The 20,188-nt window shown below is 48.1% G+C and overlaps 1 protein-coding gene across 1 annotated transcript in view; it reads right to left on the bottom strand.

Moving 5' to 3' along the window:
- The window catches only part of LOC141725814 (uncharacterized), a 101,525-nt gene extending 81,671 nt beyond the window's left edge, over positions 1-19,854 (bottom strand). The window contains exon 1 of the mRNA XM_074529871.1: positions 18,531-19,854. Coding sequence (XP_074385972.1) covers positions 18,531-19,428 — 898 coding nt within the window. The 5' untranslated portion in view covers positions 19,429-19,854. The remainder of the gene's footprint in view (positions 1-18,530) is intronic.
- Positions 19,855-20,188: the final 334 nt, after the last annotated feature.

The following is a 20,188-nucleotide window of genomic DNA, read 5'->3' as shown; positions in this document are numbered from 1 at the left end:
TAATGGCAAACAAAAGTAAAACAAGGGAGGAAAAAGGCTCAGATCGAGTCGCTCCCGCCCTGAGATTGGGGTCGGTCGGGTCCGGGCCAAGGCGCGCCCCCCCCGCCGCCGCCGCCCCCCCGCCACTGCCGCCGCCAGCGCCGACACGATCGGGGGGCGGGGGAGGCGCAGCTCAGACGGGGCCCGGCCGGGGAAGGAGGAGAAAGGCGAGCCCGGGCAGGCAGGGATGGAGCCGCCCCCGGGCCAGGAGGAGGAGCCGGGGCAGAGCCTTGTGCCGGGAGAGGGGAGGGGATGGATGGCGGGCACCGCCTACGGCACCGCCCCGAGAGGAGGAGGAGGAGGAGCCGGGGGCGGAGCCTTGTACCGGGAGGGCGGAGAGGGAACCTCCCATGGGGGCGGGGTCTCTCCGCTCCCAGCCCTGTCAGTTTCTATGGCAACCATGAACGCCGGACAGCGGCTTCGGGGGATGACGTCACCGGTGTGGGCGGACGCGCAGCCCGGGTTAAAAGACGCAGCAAATCCTGCGTGGGTCTCCCTGGGATCGGGGATCGGCAAAATAGATTATATGGTGCAACAGGGTCAGCCGAACCAGAGAGCTCCTGCTCCAGCAGCTCCGGGGAAGGTGAAATTGATGAACTCATTGCAGCCTTGAGCAAGCGAAGGAGGGGGAAGATCGTGAGAAAAGCCATCAAAGAGTGTAGCCCCATAGTGAAACGTACAAGCTAAAAAATGAGAAAAGAACCGGTTTTACAATCCCCACTACGACCAGCAGTTGGCAACCAGGGACCGATACACGTTAAGGTTCCATATTCCCTTGTGAAAAACACGGTTCACTTTCCTGTTAAAATTTAAAACTTTAATAAAGGACAGTAGGAGACAGAGACAGTAAAACAAAAATTACGGCTCAGTGCATCTTGCTACTAAGCCAAGAGCACCCCTGCTAGTTTGGGAAACACCCTTTTTATACCATTTCTATTACATCAGCCTGTTGCATATTCATAGACTGTTATGCATATCCATCATCTAGCTTACATATTTCAGGAACTGTTTAGCATGGCTCCTCTTCAGGCCTGCCTTTCTGGAGCATGTGTGTTTCTTGGCTGTGGTTTTGGTTCCCTCTCTTGGTCACTTCCACTCTGGGCCTTGGTCCACACTTTCTTCAGAAGGCAGATGCTGATAGTTGGCACATCAATAGCAGGGTGCTCATGACGTGTTCACTGGATGTTATCCCGACCAAGCAGACAGTTCACTCCTGACCAGATCAGCTACCACTACTGCCATGTCTAAATTTTTATTAACAGCAGAAATAAGAGCATAGTTATTTTAACATTGTACATATAAGATTCATCTTCATATAATAATATAATAAGCACCTATAATAATCCTTCCTCTTCCCTTTTTACAAATAATTTGGCTTGAGCAGTATTTCTTTCTTTCTATCCTCCATTATTTGCTTTTTCTTTTTCATAAATAATTTTTGCTTCTTCCAAGTGGTCTTTCTTATTATTTTGTATGCACATAATCTTTTGTGCAGTCCCAGATGTAGTCAGTTTTGGGTCTATAGCATTGTCACTTAATCATTAAAACTGAAAATCAGGGACAAAGACTCTCTAACTAGTTAAAGTTTGAAAGTAGTATGTTTATTACGCTGGTGGGTGTCCTGGAAGGTATCATTCTTGAAATGCGTGACTGCACCACACAAGGACTTTTGCCTTCTGTTTATTTCCCAAAATAATATATATGCATAACCCCAGCACCTCCCATCCCTGTATTGTATTAAAATATTTGTATTAAAATGAGGTTATTAGTCCTTCACGTGTACGCAATTCTTCTCTTGAATTGGGTCAGTGGTCTCAAATTGGGCCAGTGGTCCCAGAGATGAAGTCAGGAAGGTCTTGGTCAGGTCTCTGTGACCCTCTGGCACAATCCAAGGCCCCTGCTTCGTGATGGATTGACACAGAGTCCAGGTGCTGGGCATTGTTCTGCTGGTTTCAATATGTTCCTCTAATGGTTCACTTGCTCCTCTGCCTTCTACAAATGAGCTCATAATGTAACAATTAGCTTTAACTTAAGCATCTAATAATCATTAACCAGTTGTTGGTGTATCTGACTTCAATATGAATTGGTTCTAACCCTCAGCTAAAATCTTAATTTTTTAAAATCATAATTCAATCCCTACTCCTTCTTTAAGGTTGGTAGATTCTTTCACTAACATACAAATTCTTCTTTGTCTAGCCAACTTATGTGGTGTTTCTTAAAACTGTACCATATGTTCTCAATATTGAAGTTAAAGCTGCTACTTGCTGCAACAGTCTCTAATTCTAAATAAGTACTGTAACAGACAAAATCAAACTTATACTAACCAAGAGAAGTAAAACAATAATTGGATGAATGAAGGTACTGAGCAAGTCAGCTGCCATTGGAGACTGCTCACAAAGCACATCCCACTAATGATGGGATGGGCCTTTTTCCAATCTTTTAAATACTTTCCATATAGTCTCTGTGTCATGGTGTATTGTAATCAAAGTTCTTTTCCTTTTATCTTTAATTTTTTTTAGGATTTTCTTTAATTCATAATGTTTTAACAATTGGGTAACCAAATTTAAGTTCATCCCTATGGGCACAGGCAATATTTCTTGGACAGTGATCAAATTCGCCTTCCTATGTTGGTATGATATGACAGGTGCCTGATAGGAAAAAGTGCATCCTTTGATTTTGACAAAGTTACAAATGCACAAGTTAAATTGCGTTTCCTTCACTGTGATCTCATCTACTATTATAGTGGGGCATGCTGTTCTGAGGCAGATACAACTTTGTCTTGTATACGCAGGCAAGGTTGTCTGGTTAATGGGATGCATTTCAAAGTGAGAAATACTTTGCTCTGTATCTAAGTCTAAACCCAGTGAACTTAATTAAGCATTTGTCACGGTATTTAGGATTCTTGATGAGATTCATGGAATCTGTCTTGGACAAACAGATATTTACATCCCCAACCATTTCTTCTTTCTTACACAGTTGCATTTGCAATTTTTAACATTTGACCCAGAGACTTTTGGGAGTTAAAATCATAGGCTTTCCCTTGGCACTTATATACTGGTCACATGATATGGAAGTGGTGCTGCATTAGGTGTGGTTACAGCAATAATCATAAATGCCACAACTCTCTAAGCTACACCTACTTGATTATCGATTACAACGACAACTCGTTCTATTCTTTGGGGGATTATTACACTGTGCTTATCATTTTACTCACACTCTATTTATTTTCTCGCGAAAGTTTTAATTTCAGTTTATTGTTACCCATTGTAACTTTCTAAAGTCCCTCAGGAGCCTTCATCACTCGGGAATGATGGATCTAGGTGCTTTGTTCCTTCATCTTGGTTGCAGTAAAGGTGGTGAGGAGCACTTGGGCGGTCACCAGATGTCTCTGTAGGACACGAAAGAACACAAGAACACCACCGTTCTCAAGGTGAAGGAAAAAAGGGAAGTTTATTTTCTGACTCCAATATTTATAGTTTTACAAAAGTGACAGCGGATTGGAGGGTGACAGTGACACCTCTCCAATGACACTGGTTAAACCAACAGTCCATCAACTCTCTCCTCCTCCATCAAGGAATGCAAAACAATGAGTTATTTACAGAAAGTGTGTGAGAAAGTTCACTACAAGAATGTCAACATCAGAAGGCATAGAAAATCCTAAAAAACCAGGGTGACCCACCCCTTGTAGCTGTATGTCTGTTTTGATTAGTATTATTGTATTATGGCTTACCTTCGAGGAAAATCTGTCCATAATTACCTCACCCTTTGCTGCTTTCTTTGCCTCTCCATCCGCCAGCTCATTTCTTTCCTCCAATTTTAAGCTCACTCTCTGGTGTGCCTTAATATGCTTTTTCAGGTAGCTGAACTGCTTCCAGCAGCCGGTTTGTCTCTTCTTCCCTTGTGAGGTCAGCAGTCCCCTCTCCTTCCAGATGGCTCCATGCACATGCACGACTCTGAATGCCTTTTGCTGTTTCTAAGGCATGGGTCCATGCATTTATCTCAGCCTTCTGTGCAGAGGTACCTGTTGGTAAGGGTCCAGACTCTATTACCTCTCTGCAGGTAGTCACTGTGTACTTTGCATGTCGCTATCCACTAGCAATGTAGCTGCTCCTGTCAGTGAACCAGGTCTCTGCATCGTCCAAAGGAGTGTCCTTTAAGTCTGGGCAGCAGGAGTAGGTAGCTTCAATGGTCTCCAGGCAATCATGCTGTACTGCTTCTCCTTGATTCCCCTGAGAAAAGAAGCTGGGTTGACAATATTAGTCACCACTATCTCTACATCATCTTGCTCTACCAGGATGGCCTGGTATTTCAGAAACCTCTCTGGTGAAAGCCAGTGGCCACCCTTTATTTCCAGTACTGCGGACACTGTGTGGGACACTAGCACAGTTATTTTTGTCCTAGGGTAGACTTGGGTGCTTCTTGAATATTCAGCACAACTGCTGCTACAGCTCTGAGGCAACCTGGCCATCCTTTGGCTGTTGCATCTAGTTGCTTAGAGAAGTAAGCAACTGCCCTTCGGTATGGACCCAAGTCCTGAGCCAGTATTCCCAGGGCAATTCCTTGCATGGAAAAATAGAAAGAATGGTTTACTTACATCTGGAAGTCTCAAGGCTGGAGCTGACATAAGGACACTTTCTAGCTAGTGAAAGGCCCATGTGGCTCCTTTTGTCCACTAGAGATCTCTGTTTCCATTGGCAATACGAGCATAGAGGGGTCTGACAAGCAGTGCATAATTATCAACCCACAGCCGACACCCCCCTGCCATGCCTAAGAAGGTTGGGAAGGAACTCCCAACCTTATCTGGGGTTGGGGAGTTTGGCATATGGCTTCCCTGTCTTAAAGCCTGCTGCTCAGCACTCACTTCTTACCCCAGGTAGATTACCTTCTGTTTCACTACCTGTGCCTTTTCCTTTGAGACTCTGCATCCTTGGAGTCCTAGGAAATTCAAAAGGCTTACCGTCCAGGCTTCCCTTGTCCGAGTGGCTACTAGAAGATCATCCACGTACTGCAACAGCCTCCTTTCCTCTTGTGGAGCTTCCCGGGACTCTGGGTCTTTGCAAGCTGTTCTCCAATCGGGGTGGGGAATTTTGAAGCCTTCAGGCACATGGACCATGTGAGCTGTGTTTGAAAGCAAAAATTTTCTGTCTGGCTTTGTGGATAGGGAGGCAAAAGAAGGCATCTCTTAGGCCTAAAACAGTGAACCAGGTTAGCTCAGGTGTTAAACAAGCTAGTAAAGTATATGGATTTGCTACCACAGGGTATAAATTCTGTGTTATCTTATTCACAGCCCTCAATCCAGTACTATCAATTATTGGGCTGATTCCTTCCCTATCTTCCTTTTGAGGGTACTGCTCAGTTCTCACTGGTTGTGTTCTTTCCTTAAGCTTGATTGCTATGTGGGGGCATTTTTCACCCTCCCTGGTACAGCAGAGGCCCATACCCTCAAAAACACATATTTACTTATTATACTATAATTTACTATCTCTTTACTGATGTCTTTCTTAATTTCAATGGCTGTTAATGTTAAGCCTAACATCTTCATGTCATTTGCCTCCAGCGTAACCTTTCTCATTTGAGAATGTTTAGCAAATTGAGCGAATTGTACAAAAGCTTCTAAGTACACATAGTAGACATGTTACTTTAAAGGTTTGGAAAAGTATGCCTTCTCAGACTGGCCAGTTGTTCCCCGCACTACAACCTAAACATTCTCCACAGGTACTAAAGCTTTATTTAAAACTGAATATATGGCCCTTGTGTTGACTAAAATTCTACCCTTTTCTTTCTTCTGATCTCACTGCCTCTTGCAGAGGGGTCTGTTACATCCTAGTTCTGGATGAAATTGAACTGCCAGGAGGGGGATGGGTTCGAGTGGGTATATTTTGGAGCCTAAGCCTTCTTCCCTTTTGGGGAGGTCATCTTTATCCTTCCTCCCTTACCTTAGGAGGAGCCTTTACAAATCATGTGTACTCATTTTGCGAACTGTAATCGCTTTGCATTTCAGCATGATAATCTGTGTTTGACTTCATACATTGCTATCTTATGCTGCATGCTGAACAACACATTTGATTTGCTTTCTCTTTGCCTTGTTTTCCTTTTCAAGGGCCAAGACCAGAGGGCGGTCTGATCTCACAGTCTCTTTGCCATTCTGGGTGATTTCTTAAAACAAAAAGACATATCAGCATACAAAACCCCATCCCATTTACCTTTGTATTTTAAAACAGTGTTAACTGCAATGAAGTATTATAAATCTTACTTTCTGAGCTGCTCCTACTGGCAGCCTTCTCCCAGTGAGCCCCTCCTAAAAGGGGCTAATTTAGCAACCTCTTTGCTCTGGTCAGTTCTCATTATCTCTTTCTCCTTGCCCTATCTCGCTTCTGCCCCATCTTCTCTTTACAAAGCTTCACAGTAGTTTCTCAGTCTTCCTCCTACACACACACACACACACACACACACACACACACACAGCTCCAGGTGGCAGGTATCAGATGTGATTTCCCACACACGAGCTTTAAGATCTTAGGTTCTGAATCAGCTTGATCAGAAACCTTTAATTTACACTCGGGGCATGTGCCCTGACGCTTATTAGAACAGCAATACCAGCGTTTCTCACAAACACCGCATTAACGCAGCGTGCCAGCCTCTTGATGCACCGAAGGAATTGCCCGCAGAGGCAGGCTATTCTGTTTATTACAGAGAACTCTAAATCCCTACAGCAGGCTGTTCCCAGTCCAGACTTACTATAGTACCAGCTCAAGTCTCATAAACTCATTCATCTCTTCTATCTAAACTCTGTTTTACAAAATATCAGTCTTTTCTAGTTCTCTTCTTGTATAATCTAATTAAGCACTGTGTCTACATACACTCGTTTTACTGCCTTGCAGAAAGGCTGTGCTTGCCACAGCAGAAACTCTCATACGCCCACAGACACAGACACACGCACCCCCCCCCTTTATCTCAAATTCACTAGAGCCAGGGCTTGAATTGCTGTGAGGGGAGAATTCTTGGAATTCCTTTAATTTGCTTTACTATAGTTAAACATAAATCACCATACCGTAGTTCTTCTGTGTAAAATGCTACTCTTGTTGCAAACAAAATCTTAAAATCTCCACAAACAGGTGGGAAGTGATTTAGAGTTGTGGGATCTCAATTAGAGTGGTGGGATGGAGATTGTGTGGGGCTGGGTGTGTGGGATGTATTTGACAGCAAATAAAACTCGGAGACTTACTGATTTCTCTCCCGTTCATGTTCAGTCTGTTGCAGTTCTGTTTGCAGAGTGTCGCCCTCTCAGCCCATTGTCTTTGTGTCCCTTTTTCTCTCCTGCCTCTCTTTGCCTGCTCTGTTTCTCTCTCAGTGTCTCCCTGGACCCACGGACCACCAGAGACCCTCCCCTGATTTAATTGACCCAGGCACCACCAGAGACCCTCCCTATATTTAATTGCCTTAGGGACCACCCAATACCCTCCCCTAATTTATTGCCCCAGTGACCACCAAAGACCCTCCCCTGATTTAATTGACCCCTCCCCTGATTTAATTGACCCCTTTCCCTGTTTTAATTTCCCTTCCCCTGAGTTAATTGACCCCTGCCCTGATTTAGCTGTCTGCTGCCCTGATTTAGATGACCCCTCTGTCCCCACAGACCCTCCTCTGATTATTTATTATTTTAGTTCCCAATTATTATTTCAATTCCCAGTCCCAGGAGCGGAAGTCCTGAAGGCTGGCAGGGAAATGTCTCTGTAGGATTTTGCTCCATTTCCCTTCAAGGGCAGGAACATCTTTTCCTGGCTGGGAGGTGGAATTGCAGACTTTTGGAATGTGTGCAGGGCAACACGGACTGGCACCAAACATGGACTGGGATCAAATAGGGGTTGGGATCAAATATGGACTAGGATCAAACAGGGACTGGGATCAAATATGGACTGGGATCAAATATGGACTGGGATCAATTATTGATTGGAATCCTACAGTGTAGGATAAACTGGACTGAGCTTATATAGACTGAGATCAAATACGGGCTGGGATCAAATATGAATTGAGATAAAAAATGGACTGGGATCAAATATGGACTAAAATCAACTGGATTGGGATAAACTGGACTGGGATCAAATCAGGATTGGGATCAACTTTGGACTGGGATCAAATATGGCCTGGATCAAATATGACAGATTTTATGGACTGGGATCAAATATGGACTAGGATAAGCTGTGGACAGGGATTAAATATGGACTGGGATCAAATATGGATTGGGATCAAATGGACTGAGTTCCTACAGACTGGGATAAACTGGACTGAGATTATATAGATGTCATGGTTTGAGAGGAAGTTAGTTTTCTGGGATATGAAGTGGTCAGGCCAGTAGGTGCTCACATTTGAATACTGGCACCTGGTTTGGCCGCTGGGGACATTGGATACGCCTCTGAGAACACAGGGGTTAAAAAGCAGAGCACTCCCGGGGGAAGCTCTCTTGGGTTCCAGCGAGGGAAGCAGGTCGGGCCTCCCCTGCCCAGCTCCTGGCTGGTTTGGGGCTGGGTGAGGTAGGCCTGGCCCGAGGATGGAAGGGTGGAAGAGCCCCGAGAGGCATCGGGCAGCCACACCTCCCCCCCAGGAGAGAGAGAGACAGAGCGCCTGTGCCACCGTGAAATTTGATATCCTGTGCTGGCAGCACAGCCCGGCTGGCGGAGAAGGGCGGGGGGATGCAGCCAGAAGGGGTCCGGCAGCTGTGGGAGCTTTGGGCGGGCAGAGCCCGAGCTTTTAACCCTTTATCGGACAAGGAAAACTTTGCAGAACATTAACCTTTCCTAGAAGAGATAAGAGATGAAATGGAGGAAGAAAATGTGCAAGTGTGAAGGTCTGGGCACTTCACACTTGCACATTTTGAAAGTGAAAGATGTTGGGAGAGTAGAGAAGAATCTTAGATGGGAAGAGATGATGGAGTGGCCTTAGCTGGACTTTTCCTGTGTAGCCATGGACAGAACCATGTTTCCTGTGACACAGAGACTGCATCCAGGGGGAGGCAATGGCTCAGAGCCAAGAGGGTTCAGTGTTGGTACCCCTCGGCCCCAGGGGGTGAAATTTGGGGGGCACAGGTGTCCCAAAGGTGAGACTGTGCTCTTTTTGGAACGGGACAAAGCATCCTTGAAAGGACAACCCTAGAAGCAGCTCTGGTCCATGTGCAGTGGTGAGAGCACTGGACATGGAAGGAAGATGTCACGATGGCAGATGTTCTCCAGGCGGTGCCACGAGTGACATGGAAACACACGAGGTTTCAGCAGAGTTTCCTGGGGAAGGCTATGGCACAAGAAGGATTCCTCTCCCATTGATGAACTGAGAATTGATTACCTAAAGGGTTGTGATGGACCGAGAATTGGTGATTTGGGGGATAGATGTATTGGAAATTTGGTGGTGGGGGGGAGGAAATGTTTTTGGAAAGTTTTCATTTTCCCTGTGTGTTTCTTTTTACTTAGAGTTGTAGTTTAGTTAATAAAGGTTTCTTTTCTTTATTTCTAAGTGGGGGCCTGCTTTGCTTATTGCTGGTCACATCTCACAGCAGACACCAGGGTGCATATATTTTCATGGGGACACTGGCATTGTGCCAGCATCAAACCGTGACACCTACGCTGCCAGTTGGCCTTTTTCCACCTCTCCAGCCATCCCCACAGAGCATTGGCTACCATCCATGAATCAGTGCAGAGGTAGAGCTTTGGCCATTTCTCTCCCTTAGCAATGTCCAGGGCCAGCTGAACACCTTTGAGTTCTGTAAGTTGACTTGATCCACCTTCTCCTTCAGCAGCCTCTGCAACCTGTCGTGTGGGGCTCCATACAGCTGCTTTCCACTTCTGGTCCATCCCTACCATGTGACAGGAGCCGTCAGTGAAAAGAGCGTAGCGCGTTTCCTCTGGGGGCAGTTGGTTATAGGGAGGAGCCTCTTCAGCCCGTGTCACTGGTTCTTGTTCCTCTTCATCAGTAAGACCAAAGTTCTCTCCTTCCAGCCAGTTTGTAATTATCTCCAAAATCCCAGGGCAATTCAGGTTTCCAATACGGGCACACTGTGGGATAAGAGCAATCCGTTTACTCCATGTAGCGTCAGTGGTGTGGTGGGGGGTGGGAACCTTTCCTTTGAACATCCACCCCAGCACCGGTAGTCGGGGTGCCAGGAGGAGTTGTGCTTCCGTGCCAATCACCTCTGAGGCAGCCTGGACTCCTTCATAGGCAGCCAAGATTTCCTTCTCTGTGGGAGTGTAGTTGGCTTCTCACCCTCTGTAGCTTCGACTCCAAAATCCCAGTGGTCGGCCTCGAGTCTCCCCAGGCACCTTCTGCCAAAGGCTCCAGGACAAGCCATGGTTCCTGGCTGCAGAGTAGAGCACGTTCTTCACCTCTGGTCCTGTCCTGACTGGGCCAAGGGCAACTGCATGAGCAATCTCCTGCTTGATCTGGGCAAAGGCTTGTTGCTGCTCAGGGCCCCAGTGGAACTCATTCTTCTTGCAGGTGACCAGGTAAAAAGGGCTCTCAATCTGACTGTACTCAGGAATGTGCATCCTCCAAAAGCCTATGGCCCCTAGGAAAGCTTGTGTTTCTTTCTTATTGGTGGGTGGAGACATTGCTGTGATCTTGTTGATTGCTTCTGTAAGAATCTGATGCCGTCCATTAATAAGGCCTCCGATCAGCCTTATCATGAAGCAGAGCCTTGGTGCTCAGGATCTCAGTCCTTGAGGAGGGACCGGGTGCCCGAAGCCAGCTCAGACCAATGCCGGGGGCTGCCTTTCTAGCAAGCCTGGTGATATTCAGCTCTATAGTGATTAGCAGCTCTTAGGACCTCAGCTCTTTGCTTGCTGGGTAGTGGAGCCCCAGGCTTGAGGCAGCAGCAGACAGAGAGACGAGAAGGAGAAGGCAGAAGCTGTTCCACAGAGAAGGCTTTATTTGGGGGTCCGCGAAGGGTCTCAGCTCTTCTTCTGAGCTAGTAGGGTACAGCATGCTACTTTTATAGGCTTGGCAAGTATCCAAACTTGACCAATGGCAAGGGATTAGGGGGACCATAAAATGACTGATAGGTAAAGGCTACCATGGCATTGCCTCACATGGTTATAGAGACAGTTTATAGGGCAGATGTCCATGGAGTCAGGAAGCTTCCTTGCTGCTGTGTCAGCATTCCTTTTGTTAGATTCTCCATGGTGCTTTTGCTAAATGTATGGGGTTTACTACAGTCCAACTTGCCACTTCACTGCCAAGAACTGAATCTCACAAGCTGGTCCCTTTACCTTGACTTTTTAATGGCAAAACCAGCTCCCAGGAGGATTTGGATGATTTCTTTCCCTTTCTCAAACACTTCCGCAGCTGTGCTCCCCTCACACAATGGTGTCATCAATGTACTGCAGATGTTCTGGAGCCTCACCCCTTTCCAGTGCAGCCTGGATCAGTCCCTGGCAGATGGTGGGGCTGTGCTTCCACCCCTGGGGCAGTCGGTTCCAGGTGTACTGCACTCCCCTCCAGGTGAAAGCAAACTAAAGCCTGCATTCTGCTGCCAGAGAAATGGAGAAAAATGCATTGGCAGTGTCTGTAGCGGCAAAGCACTTTGCTGCCTTGGACTCCAGCTCGTCCTGGAGCTCTAATTTGTCTGGCACGGCAGCGCTCAGTGGTGGAGTCACTTCATTCAATGCACGATAATCCACAGTCAATCTCCATTCTCCTTCAGATTTTCGCACAGGCCAAATGGGGCTGTTGAAGGGTGAGTGGGTCTTGCTGACCACCCGTTGGCTCTCCAGCTCTTGGATCGTCTTTTGGATGGGGATCACAGCATCTCGAGTGGTTCTATACTGCCGTCAATGCACTATGGAAGTGGCAATTGGCACCTGTTGCTCTTCTCCCTTCAGAAGTCCTACTGCCCATGGGTTTTCTGACAGTCCAGGCAAGCTGTTCAACTGCTTGACACCCTCTGTCTCTACAGCAGCTATTCCAAATGCCCATCTGAGTCCCTTTGGGTCTTTGAAATAGCCACTTTGGAGGAAGTCTATACCTAAAATGCATGGGGCCTCTGGGCCAGTCACAATAGGGTGTTTCTTCCACTCATTTCCAGTCAGGCTCACCTCAGCTTCCACCAAAGTAAAATCCTGTGATCCCCCTGTCACACCAGCAATAGAAACAGACCCCGTCCCCACATGTAATCCTTCTGTAAGCCACGAAGGTCCTTCAGGGAAAAGGACTCAATATTTGCATCTGATCTTGCACCTGCTGCTTTGACTCCTGATTTTATGTCAGGAGGCATTCAGGTTCCTTCTCCTTCATCATCATCATCCTCATCATCCACTGGTCGACTGGTCTTGTCCATGCATTTCCCACTTCTAGTACTGGCAGCAACAGCCATTGGTTGAGGCTTATTTTCTGGTTTAGCTGCTGGCTTAGGCTCACTATCTGGTTTGGCTGCTGGCTTCGAGCCTGGGCTGTTGGCTGCAGCCTGAGTCACCGGGACAGTTGCTGATTTATCTCCCTGCCCCCTGCCTCTGTCTGCTGCCCGACAGGATCTAGCAGTGAGCCATGAGCACAAGCCAGGGCCCAGCTCACTGCAATGACCTTCCTCTCCTTAGGCTCGTCCTGGTACTTATCTTTCAGATATTTCCTCACCTCAGCTGGGTTGTGAATTTGCTCATGGGGAAAATCCCAGACTACAGGGTCAGAGAATTCCTTCAGGATTTGGCCCAAATCCTCCCATTTTCGACACCACTTAGGATTTTCCACACCAGGGTTTTCTCCTGAGTCAGGGGTCTCATCAGCTCGTCTAGAAATCTCAGCCCTCATCCTAGAGAAGCAGCAGGCTGTATAGACGAAGGTTACCAGATTGAATACCAGAAAGATGGTTTCTTTAACATTGAGGGGGATTTGAACATCCTTCAATAGTGATGCACCAGATTCATAGGAGAAGAAGGAAAGCAAAGGCTGAAATGCCTGATCCCCTGCTGCTCCTCCTCTAACAAACTGGATGCATAACCACAGCCATGAACCATTCATACCTGGAGCAGACCCCAGCATGTTTATAAACTTTTTACACATCATTACCACCAAGCCCAGCAGGATAGCTATTCTGGTCACTGCCCCTCTGCTATAAAAACTACATATAAGGGACAATACCAAAGCTATTTCTGGGTAAGAAAATAAACCTAGGCACCATAGAGGTATTAAAATCTGAAAAAACCTTAGGGACCAGAAATGCATGCAAGCCTTCACCCCAACAGACATTATGAATTCAAAAAGCACGGGTATTAACTGCTTTACACAAACACAGAGTAATGGCAACCAAAATGCACTCAAAACAGGGTTTTTCCACTCTCTCTCGAGTGCCACATGTTGGGTGCCAAATTTTGTCCCAGTTAAGGGTAAATTTGGTAGAGAATCTCCAAAGGGGGCCCCTCCAGAAAGCAAACCCACACGGCCCCTCCCCCCAACCGGTTTGGGAAGGATTCCTCAGAGAGAAGAGGAAAGAACCTGTTTATTTAACAGGCACAGCACCCCCAGCACACAGAATGATCAATACCGGATGACACCGCTCTGAAAAAGATGACAAATTCAGAAAGTCTCTCTCGGGGGTGGTCGCTCTGTTCTCAGTCCCTCTGGCGCTGGGGCAGCTGCTGCAGCCACAAGGTGCAAACTCTCGGTGTTCCCAGGTCCCAGTCCAGAGCAGGTTCGAGAAGGTTGAAAAAAGGAAAGGAGAAACAGTCCAGGAAGGAATTTGGACTGCTTAGCTAAACTAGCTAATGAGCAGGAGCAAAAGGAAGCAGAAGTGAAGCAGAAGTAAGAGCCAGAGAGAGAGAGAGAGCAAAGCAAAAAGGCGAAAGCAGAACTATGCACTGCCCCGTCTCCGTGTCCTTGATAAGAAAAACCCAAACAAAACTTTCACACTACAGAGACAGTCTTAAAGGCACAGAACATATGAATGGGGATACAAGCATCGTAACGTCACCCTAGGACACACGGGTGTCCTGAACAGCGTCATCCCATTGTTATCCTTTTGATACTAATTCTGTTTGGTTTTATTTTATCAGCAGTCCTATTCATTATTAATTGGAGCATGAAACAGCTGACAAGATTGACGTCTATAGTTAATGCACTCAACTTGGCTGATGTCCTCTACAATGTGCACATCCCCAGGACATTTGACACAAGGCAACTATGAATGAAGCCTATGTGTTTTGGTATAATCCTTGATTTCCATTTATGATTTTGTGGAAATTACGTTTGATTTTTAGTGAATTGTTTTAGAAAATAATTTTTTAAAGTTAATGCTTGTATTAATATGTCCTGATTGCTTTTGTTTTTGATTATTTGTGACTGGTTTTAACCCTTTAAATATTGTTTTAAAAGTAATATTGTTTTAATTAATCAACCATTTGTGAAAATTTTTATGATAATCAATATGATGTTTATTGTTTGCTTTTCCCCCTCCTTCTCCTATCCTTTCTTTTCCTTCTCTCATTCTCTTTTTCCTCTCTCTGTCGTCCCTATTTTTCCGGGTTATACCACCAATGTATGGCGAGTTCTGCAGACTCATCAATGATGCTCCAGAGTTCTGCTGATGAAGATCCCTCAAGACAATTGTGAGTCATGGGGTCATGTGAGAGTCTGTCCGAATTTTCCCTCATCTGCCTCATGATCGTCATTGGGGGACCACTGAAGAGAAGACCCCCCCTGTCTTAAATCTCTGGCTCCAAGGGAGAAAGTCATGTGCCTGAGACCTGAGAGTGTTGCTAAGCCATTGTTCTCACAGGTGTTGTTTTCTGTGTGCTACACTGAGCCCAAGGAGAAGAAGAAGGGGCACCGTGCCCTTTGTGCAACAACAGCCTTGGGAGCTGTCCCACCTCTCGGCCTGGCTGGACTTCTCCTGAGTTTCTCCACAGAAGACCCTCACCTGTTTTACAAGCACCGGGACAGACAGACTGAGATGGAAGGAGCCTCTCCATCAAGGACTGAGACATGGAACCCCCATGTGAAAAGGCCCCTCTGCTCCTTCCAAGGACTGGGACTGAAACCCCCAGCCCGGGGCAGGTGTGTGGGGGAGGCAAGCTGACCAAAGCGAGATGTTTGCCTGCAGGTTGTGACCACTGGACCAAGAAGACAATGGCTCTCGTTTGCTGCTGAGAGCATGGACTACCTGTTACATCTATTCCTTATTGTATCTGTTTCCCCATCCTCGCAATTTCCAATAGAGTTATCTTAATAAAAACCTCTGAGTTAGCGAGAGACTTCGAGATCTCTCCAACGTAACAGGCGGATCCTCGACTGGACTGGACCAAAGGACCCCATCTCTACATTTTGTAGCTGTATCCCCTCTTTATCTCTCTCTCTGTTTTGTCTCTCTCTCTTCCCCCATCTTTTTCTCTCCCTTAATCCCTCTATCGCATTTTGCTGTGCTCATTCAATGAAGGTGCATTTGCTTCAATTATCATTGCAAACCCCCTTGTACCGTGATGGTTCTTTTTGCACCCTGAGATCAAATCCATGAACCATCACAAAACCCGTCCCTGACGACGGATCGTGACAACCCGAGGACCCCTCCCCAAATTCCCCCCCAGAGCCCCCCCAGCAGCCCGCCGCTAAAACCCCCTCAAGTTCCCCCCAAACCTCCTCAAGACCCCTCCCCAAATTCCCCTCACGACCCCTCCAGGACCCCACACCTGTCCCTGCGCCTCCTCAGCAGCTCCCGGAGCCCCCCGTCCTCTCCCAGCGCCTCCCCCGCTCTCTCCAGCGCCTCCCGCAGGACCCGCCCGAGCCCGGGGCGGCTCCCGGGGGTCCCTGAGGGGGTCCCGGGGGCGGGGGCGCCCGCTCCATGCCCGGCCCCGGGGTCAGGGGGCGCTGCTTTGGACTCGGCTCTGATTGGCTGGTACACGCGGGGAGGGCGGGAGTTGCTGTGAGGAAGACGGCCGATGATTGGTTGGTTTCATAGAGGGCGTGCTGATTGACAGGATGGGGTGGCGAGGCGGGCTTTGCCGAGGGGAGGCGCACGGTGATTGGCTGGATATAGGCAAAGAAGGCAGGAGTTGCTGAGGGGAGACCCACGGTCATTGGATGGTTTGGGGTAGGGTGCACCGTGATTTGTTAATTTGGGAGAGGAAGGGCGGTGATTGGATGGTTTGGGGCGGGCCACGTCACTATTGACTGGGAAAAGTCACGGATTTTTAAGGGACATTTCCGGTTTTTTGGGGAAAACCTCTCAGATTTTTAAAGAAAAATTCCCGTGTTTTGCAGGAGAAAGCTTCCCGGATTTTTTGACCCCACATGACCCCAAATAACCTAAATAACCCCAAAACACTCGAAATAAACCCCAAAGAACCTCCAAAAACCCCTAAACAATACCAGAAAATGCCCCAAATAACCCCAAACAAATCCAAATAACCCTAAAAAAACAAACAAAAAAAACCAAATTAAAGTCAAAATCCCCCAAATGATTTCAAGTACACCTAAAAAAACCCATATACACCAACATTAACCCCAAGAACCCCAAGTAATTCCAAAAAAACCCAAGTAAACCCAAACAAACCCAAATACTTCCAAATAAATCCAAATATTTTCAAGTAACCCCAAATTAACAGAAATAAACCAAGTAAAACCCAAGATAAACCCCAGTTAGTCCATAAATAACGCCAAATAAACCCCAAACCAACCCTAATTAAACCCAAAGAAACCCCAAGAAACACCAGTTCCTCCCGTCCCCACCCCAAAACAGATCCCGACCAATCAGAACACGCGGCACTGATGACATTGCACTTGCTGGGCACAAACTCAGAGCACTGGCCCCGCTCAGCGATTTTCAGCCAATCAGCGCCCGGCCCGACTCTGACTCATCACTTGCCAGCCACAGACCAAGGCCTCTCATTGCGGTAAATACTCAGAGACCGAGCGGGGTAATTTCCAGCCAATCAGAGCGCGTCTCCCTGATGACTCTTCAGTTGCCAGGAGCGGATTTGGGGAGGCAGGGAAGGTGACCCTGGGGATGGGCTGGGGACCCCAAATTAATCCAAAACGGGGTCGGGAGCCCAAAACGGAGCAGGAGGGGCCTGGAGCCCCCAAAACCAAACACGGGGTAGGGGACTGGGGGAACGACTGGAAAGGGGAGGGAGAGCGGGGAAAAGAGGGTCGGGAACCCAAAATTGAGCTGGGAAGGGACCCCAAAATTGAGGTGGGAGGGGAATGGGACACCAAAATTAGGCTGGGAGAGGTATGAGATCCTAGAACTGAGCTGGGAGAGGGATGGAACACCCAAATTGAGCTGGGACAGTTGTGGGACCCCAAACAGGACGAAGCCAATTTTGTTTGTTCCTAGAATATGTAAATGAGTTTATGGATATGCAAAAAGTCTATGATTATGCAACAGGTTGAGGTCATGGGAGACAAGGACCAAGGAGCAAAGGTTGTTATGGCCTTCAAGACCCCCCAGTTATTTTCGGGGACACCCCTTAATTATTCTGGCTTGATTACATCAGCCTGTTGCATATTCATAGACCCTCATGAATAACCATAAACTCATTTACCTATTTCAGGAACTATTTGACATGGCCCATCCTTGGGGGTGTCTCCCCATTTCAGCAGCCTCCACTGGAATGGAAAATATATACCCCCTCCTTTTGATTATTAATAATAGTAATAACAATAACAAAATAATAATAATAATAATAATAATAATAATAATAATAATAATAATAATAATAATAATAATAATAATAATAATAATAACAACAATAATATTAATAATAATTTGAAATTAAGGGGCTCTCAGGAAAAGATATGGGAGTAGAAATAACAGTTTTTTATTTGTAAAAATTAAAAATACAAATGCAGTAGTACAAACAAAAAAAAAAACAGTGACAGGGTCAGAATTCTCCAGGAGTCCAGTGAAAAAGGTTGATCCTCTTGGAATCCAGTGCGAAAACGGCTGATCCTCTGTGAATCCAGTGGGAAAAGCTTGATCCTCTAGGAATCCAGTGGAGTATGAGGCTGATCCTTTGCAATCCAGTGGGAAAAGGGCTGATCCTTTGGGAATCCATTTCTTAACCCCCAAAGGCAGGGCAAAGGCAGGGCAGTGGAATATTTACAGGGTATCCCAAGGGTGGAGTTGGGGTTTGGGTCAGGGGAGGAGTTCTTAGCAACACAAGAAGGGTGAGATCAAATTCCTGCCTCTTAGCAACAGCAGCACTCCACACAGAACGTGTCCCCAAATCCTAAATTCCCTCTAAAACAACTGAGCAATTATGGAACTTCAGATCTATCTATTTGATCAATTTCCCTCATTTAATCCAGTTTTGGGTGTTTTTAAAGGATGAAGGTGCAGCAGAGGAAAATTAAGGCCAAACCAAAAGGAGAAGCAGCCAGGTGTGTTCCCACCATGGATCACAGGGAATGTGAGTGACCAGGGCTGTGCCCAAAGTGCCTCCTCCAGTGGGGGATGGAGCTGGAGCAGCGCACGAAGCTCTGCCCGCACTCGGGGCACTCGCAGGGCTTCCCTTAGTGGGGCCTCCGTTGGTGTTGGGTCAAGGCAGAGCTCCTGGAGAAGCTCTTCCCACACTGGGGACACTCGTAGGGCCTCTCCCCTGTGTGGATGCGCCGGTGTCTGATCAGGTGGCAGTTGCGTTTGAATCCCTTCTGGCAGTCAGGACAGCGGAAGGGCCTCTCCTCTGTGTGAATCCGATAGTGCAGGAGGAGATAGGAGCTTCTCTTAAACCTCTTCCTGCATTTATCACACTCGTAGGGCCTCTCCCCGGTGTGGATGCGCCGGTGGGTGACGAGGGTGGAGTTGCGCTTGAATCCATTCCCACAGTTGGGGCATTGGAAGGGCCTCTCTTCTCTGTGAATCCGATAGTGCTGGAGGAGAACGGAGCTGGTCGGAAACTTCTTCCCACACTTGGAACACTCGTAAGGCCTCTCCCCAGTGTGGGTCCTCTGGTGCACAATCAGGCTGGATCTCTCTCTGAAGCACATCCCACACTCGGAACACTTGTACGGCCTCTCCCCAGTGTGGATCCTCTGGTGGCTGATCAGGCTGGAGTTCTCTCTGAAGCTCTTCCCACACTCCCCACACTCGTAGGGCCGTTCCCCAGTGTGGATCCTCTGGTGCCTGCTCAGGTCAGAGTTCCACCTGAAGCTCTTCCCACACTCCATGCACATGTGGGGCTTCTCCCCATCATGGAGCTGATCATGGAGCACCAGCTCCGAGCTCTGGCTCCGTCTCCGGCCGCCTTCCCGGCCCAGGCTGGCTCTTTCCCCCTCAGATCCCCGCCGGCTGCGTTTGCAGCCCCTCCTCGTGCGGCATCTCCGGGGCTTTTCCTCCCCGTTGGCTTCCTGCGCCGTGGAGCCGCTCAAAACGGCCTCTTCCACCAGGTTCTGCCACGGGCATTTGTCCTCCCTGCTCTCCATGCTCAGCTCCTGCTCTGGGGGAGGAAGGACAAGGACAGGATGGGATTTGCCTCCGTGCCACAGGCAAGGGCAAGGAGATCACCCCAGGGCGTCCGCAGGACGACGGCACCGCCACCCCCTGATGACCATCCAAGGGGCCTTTTCCGCTCAGCCTTGGACTTCTTCATTCTCCAAACATCCCCCCAAAAACCCCATCCAGGGACCCCCTGGTATATCTGGGCCCAGCTCCCCCTCCCCGCTCACCGGTGCAATGGGGGGGCGATGATCCCACAGTTGGGGGCTGCGAATTCAGGCAGGGATCAACCGTGTGGTTCCCTCAGTTCAGCCTTGATCTGCCTTTGTCCCTCCTCTTCCTCTTCCTCCTCCTCCCCTTCCACCCCCTCTCATCCTCGTCCTCTGTCTTATCTCCACATCCTTCTCCTCTTCCATCCCTCCTCTTCCCTGCCCCTCCCCCTGCTCCTCCCCATAACTCCACCTCCTCCTTCCCCTTCATCCCTGCCCTTCCCTCCTCCTCCTCCTCCCCCAGCAGCAGCCACACCCTCGCTGCCCCGTTCCCGCAGCCCTCGCAGCCACGGCAGGAGCGGGGATGGAGCCGGGACAGGTCGGGATGGGCAGCGCGGGGCTCTCGGCTGCTCCAGCCGCTGCAGGCGGGGGGAACCCGGCCCGGGCCAAAGGAGAGGCAAACTGGGAAAACTGGGGGCTGCACATCCAAACTGGGCCTTGCTGGGGACCCTGCCTGGGCACTGCCAGCCCTTGGGGC

Source organism: Zonotrichia albicollis, chromosome 31, assembly GCF_047830755.1.
Source record: "Zonotrichia albicollis isolate bZonAlb1 chromosome 31, bZonAlb1.hap1, whole genome shotgun sequence".
NCBI classification, from domain to species: Eukaryota; Metazoa; Chordata; class Aves; order Passeriformes; family Passerellidae; genus Zonotrichia; species Zonotrichia albicollis.
Note: the sequence above shows the minus strand (reverse complement) of the source record. Positions and strands in the feature narration are given on the sequence as shown.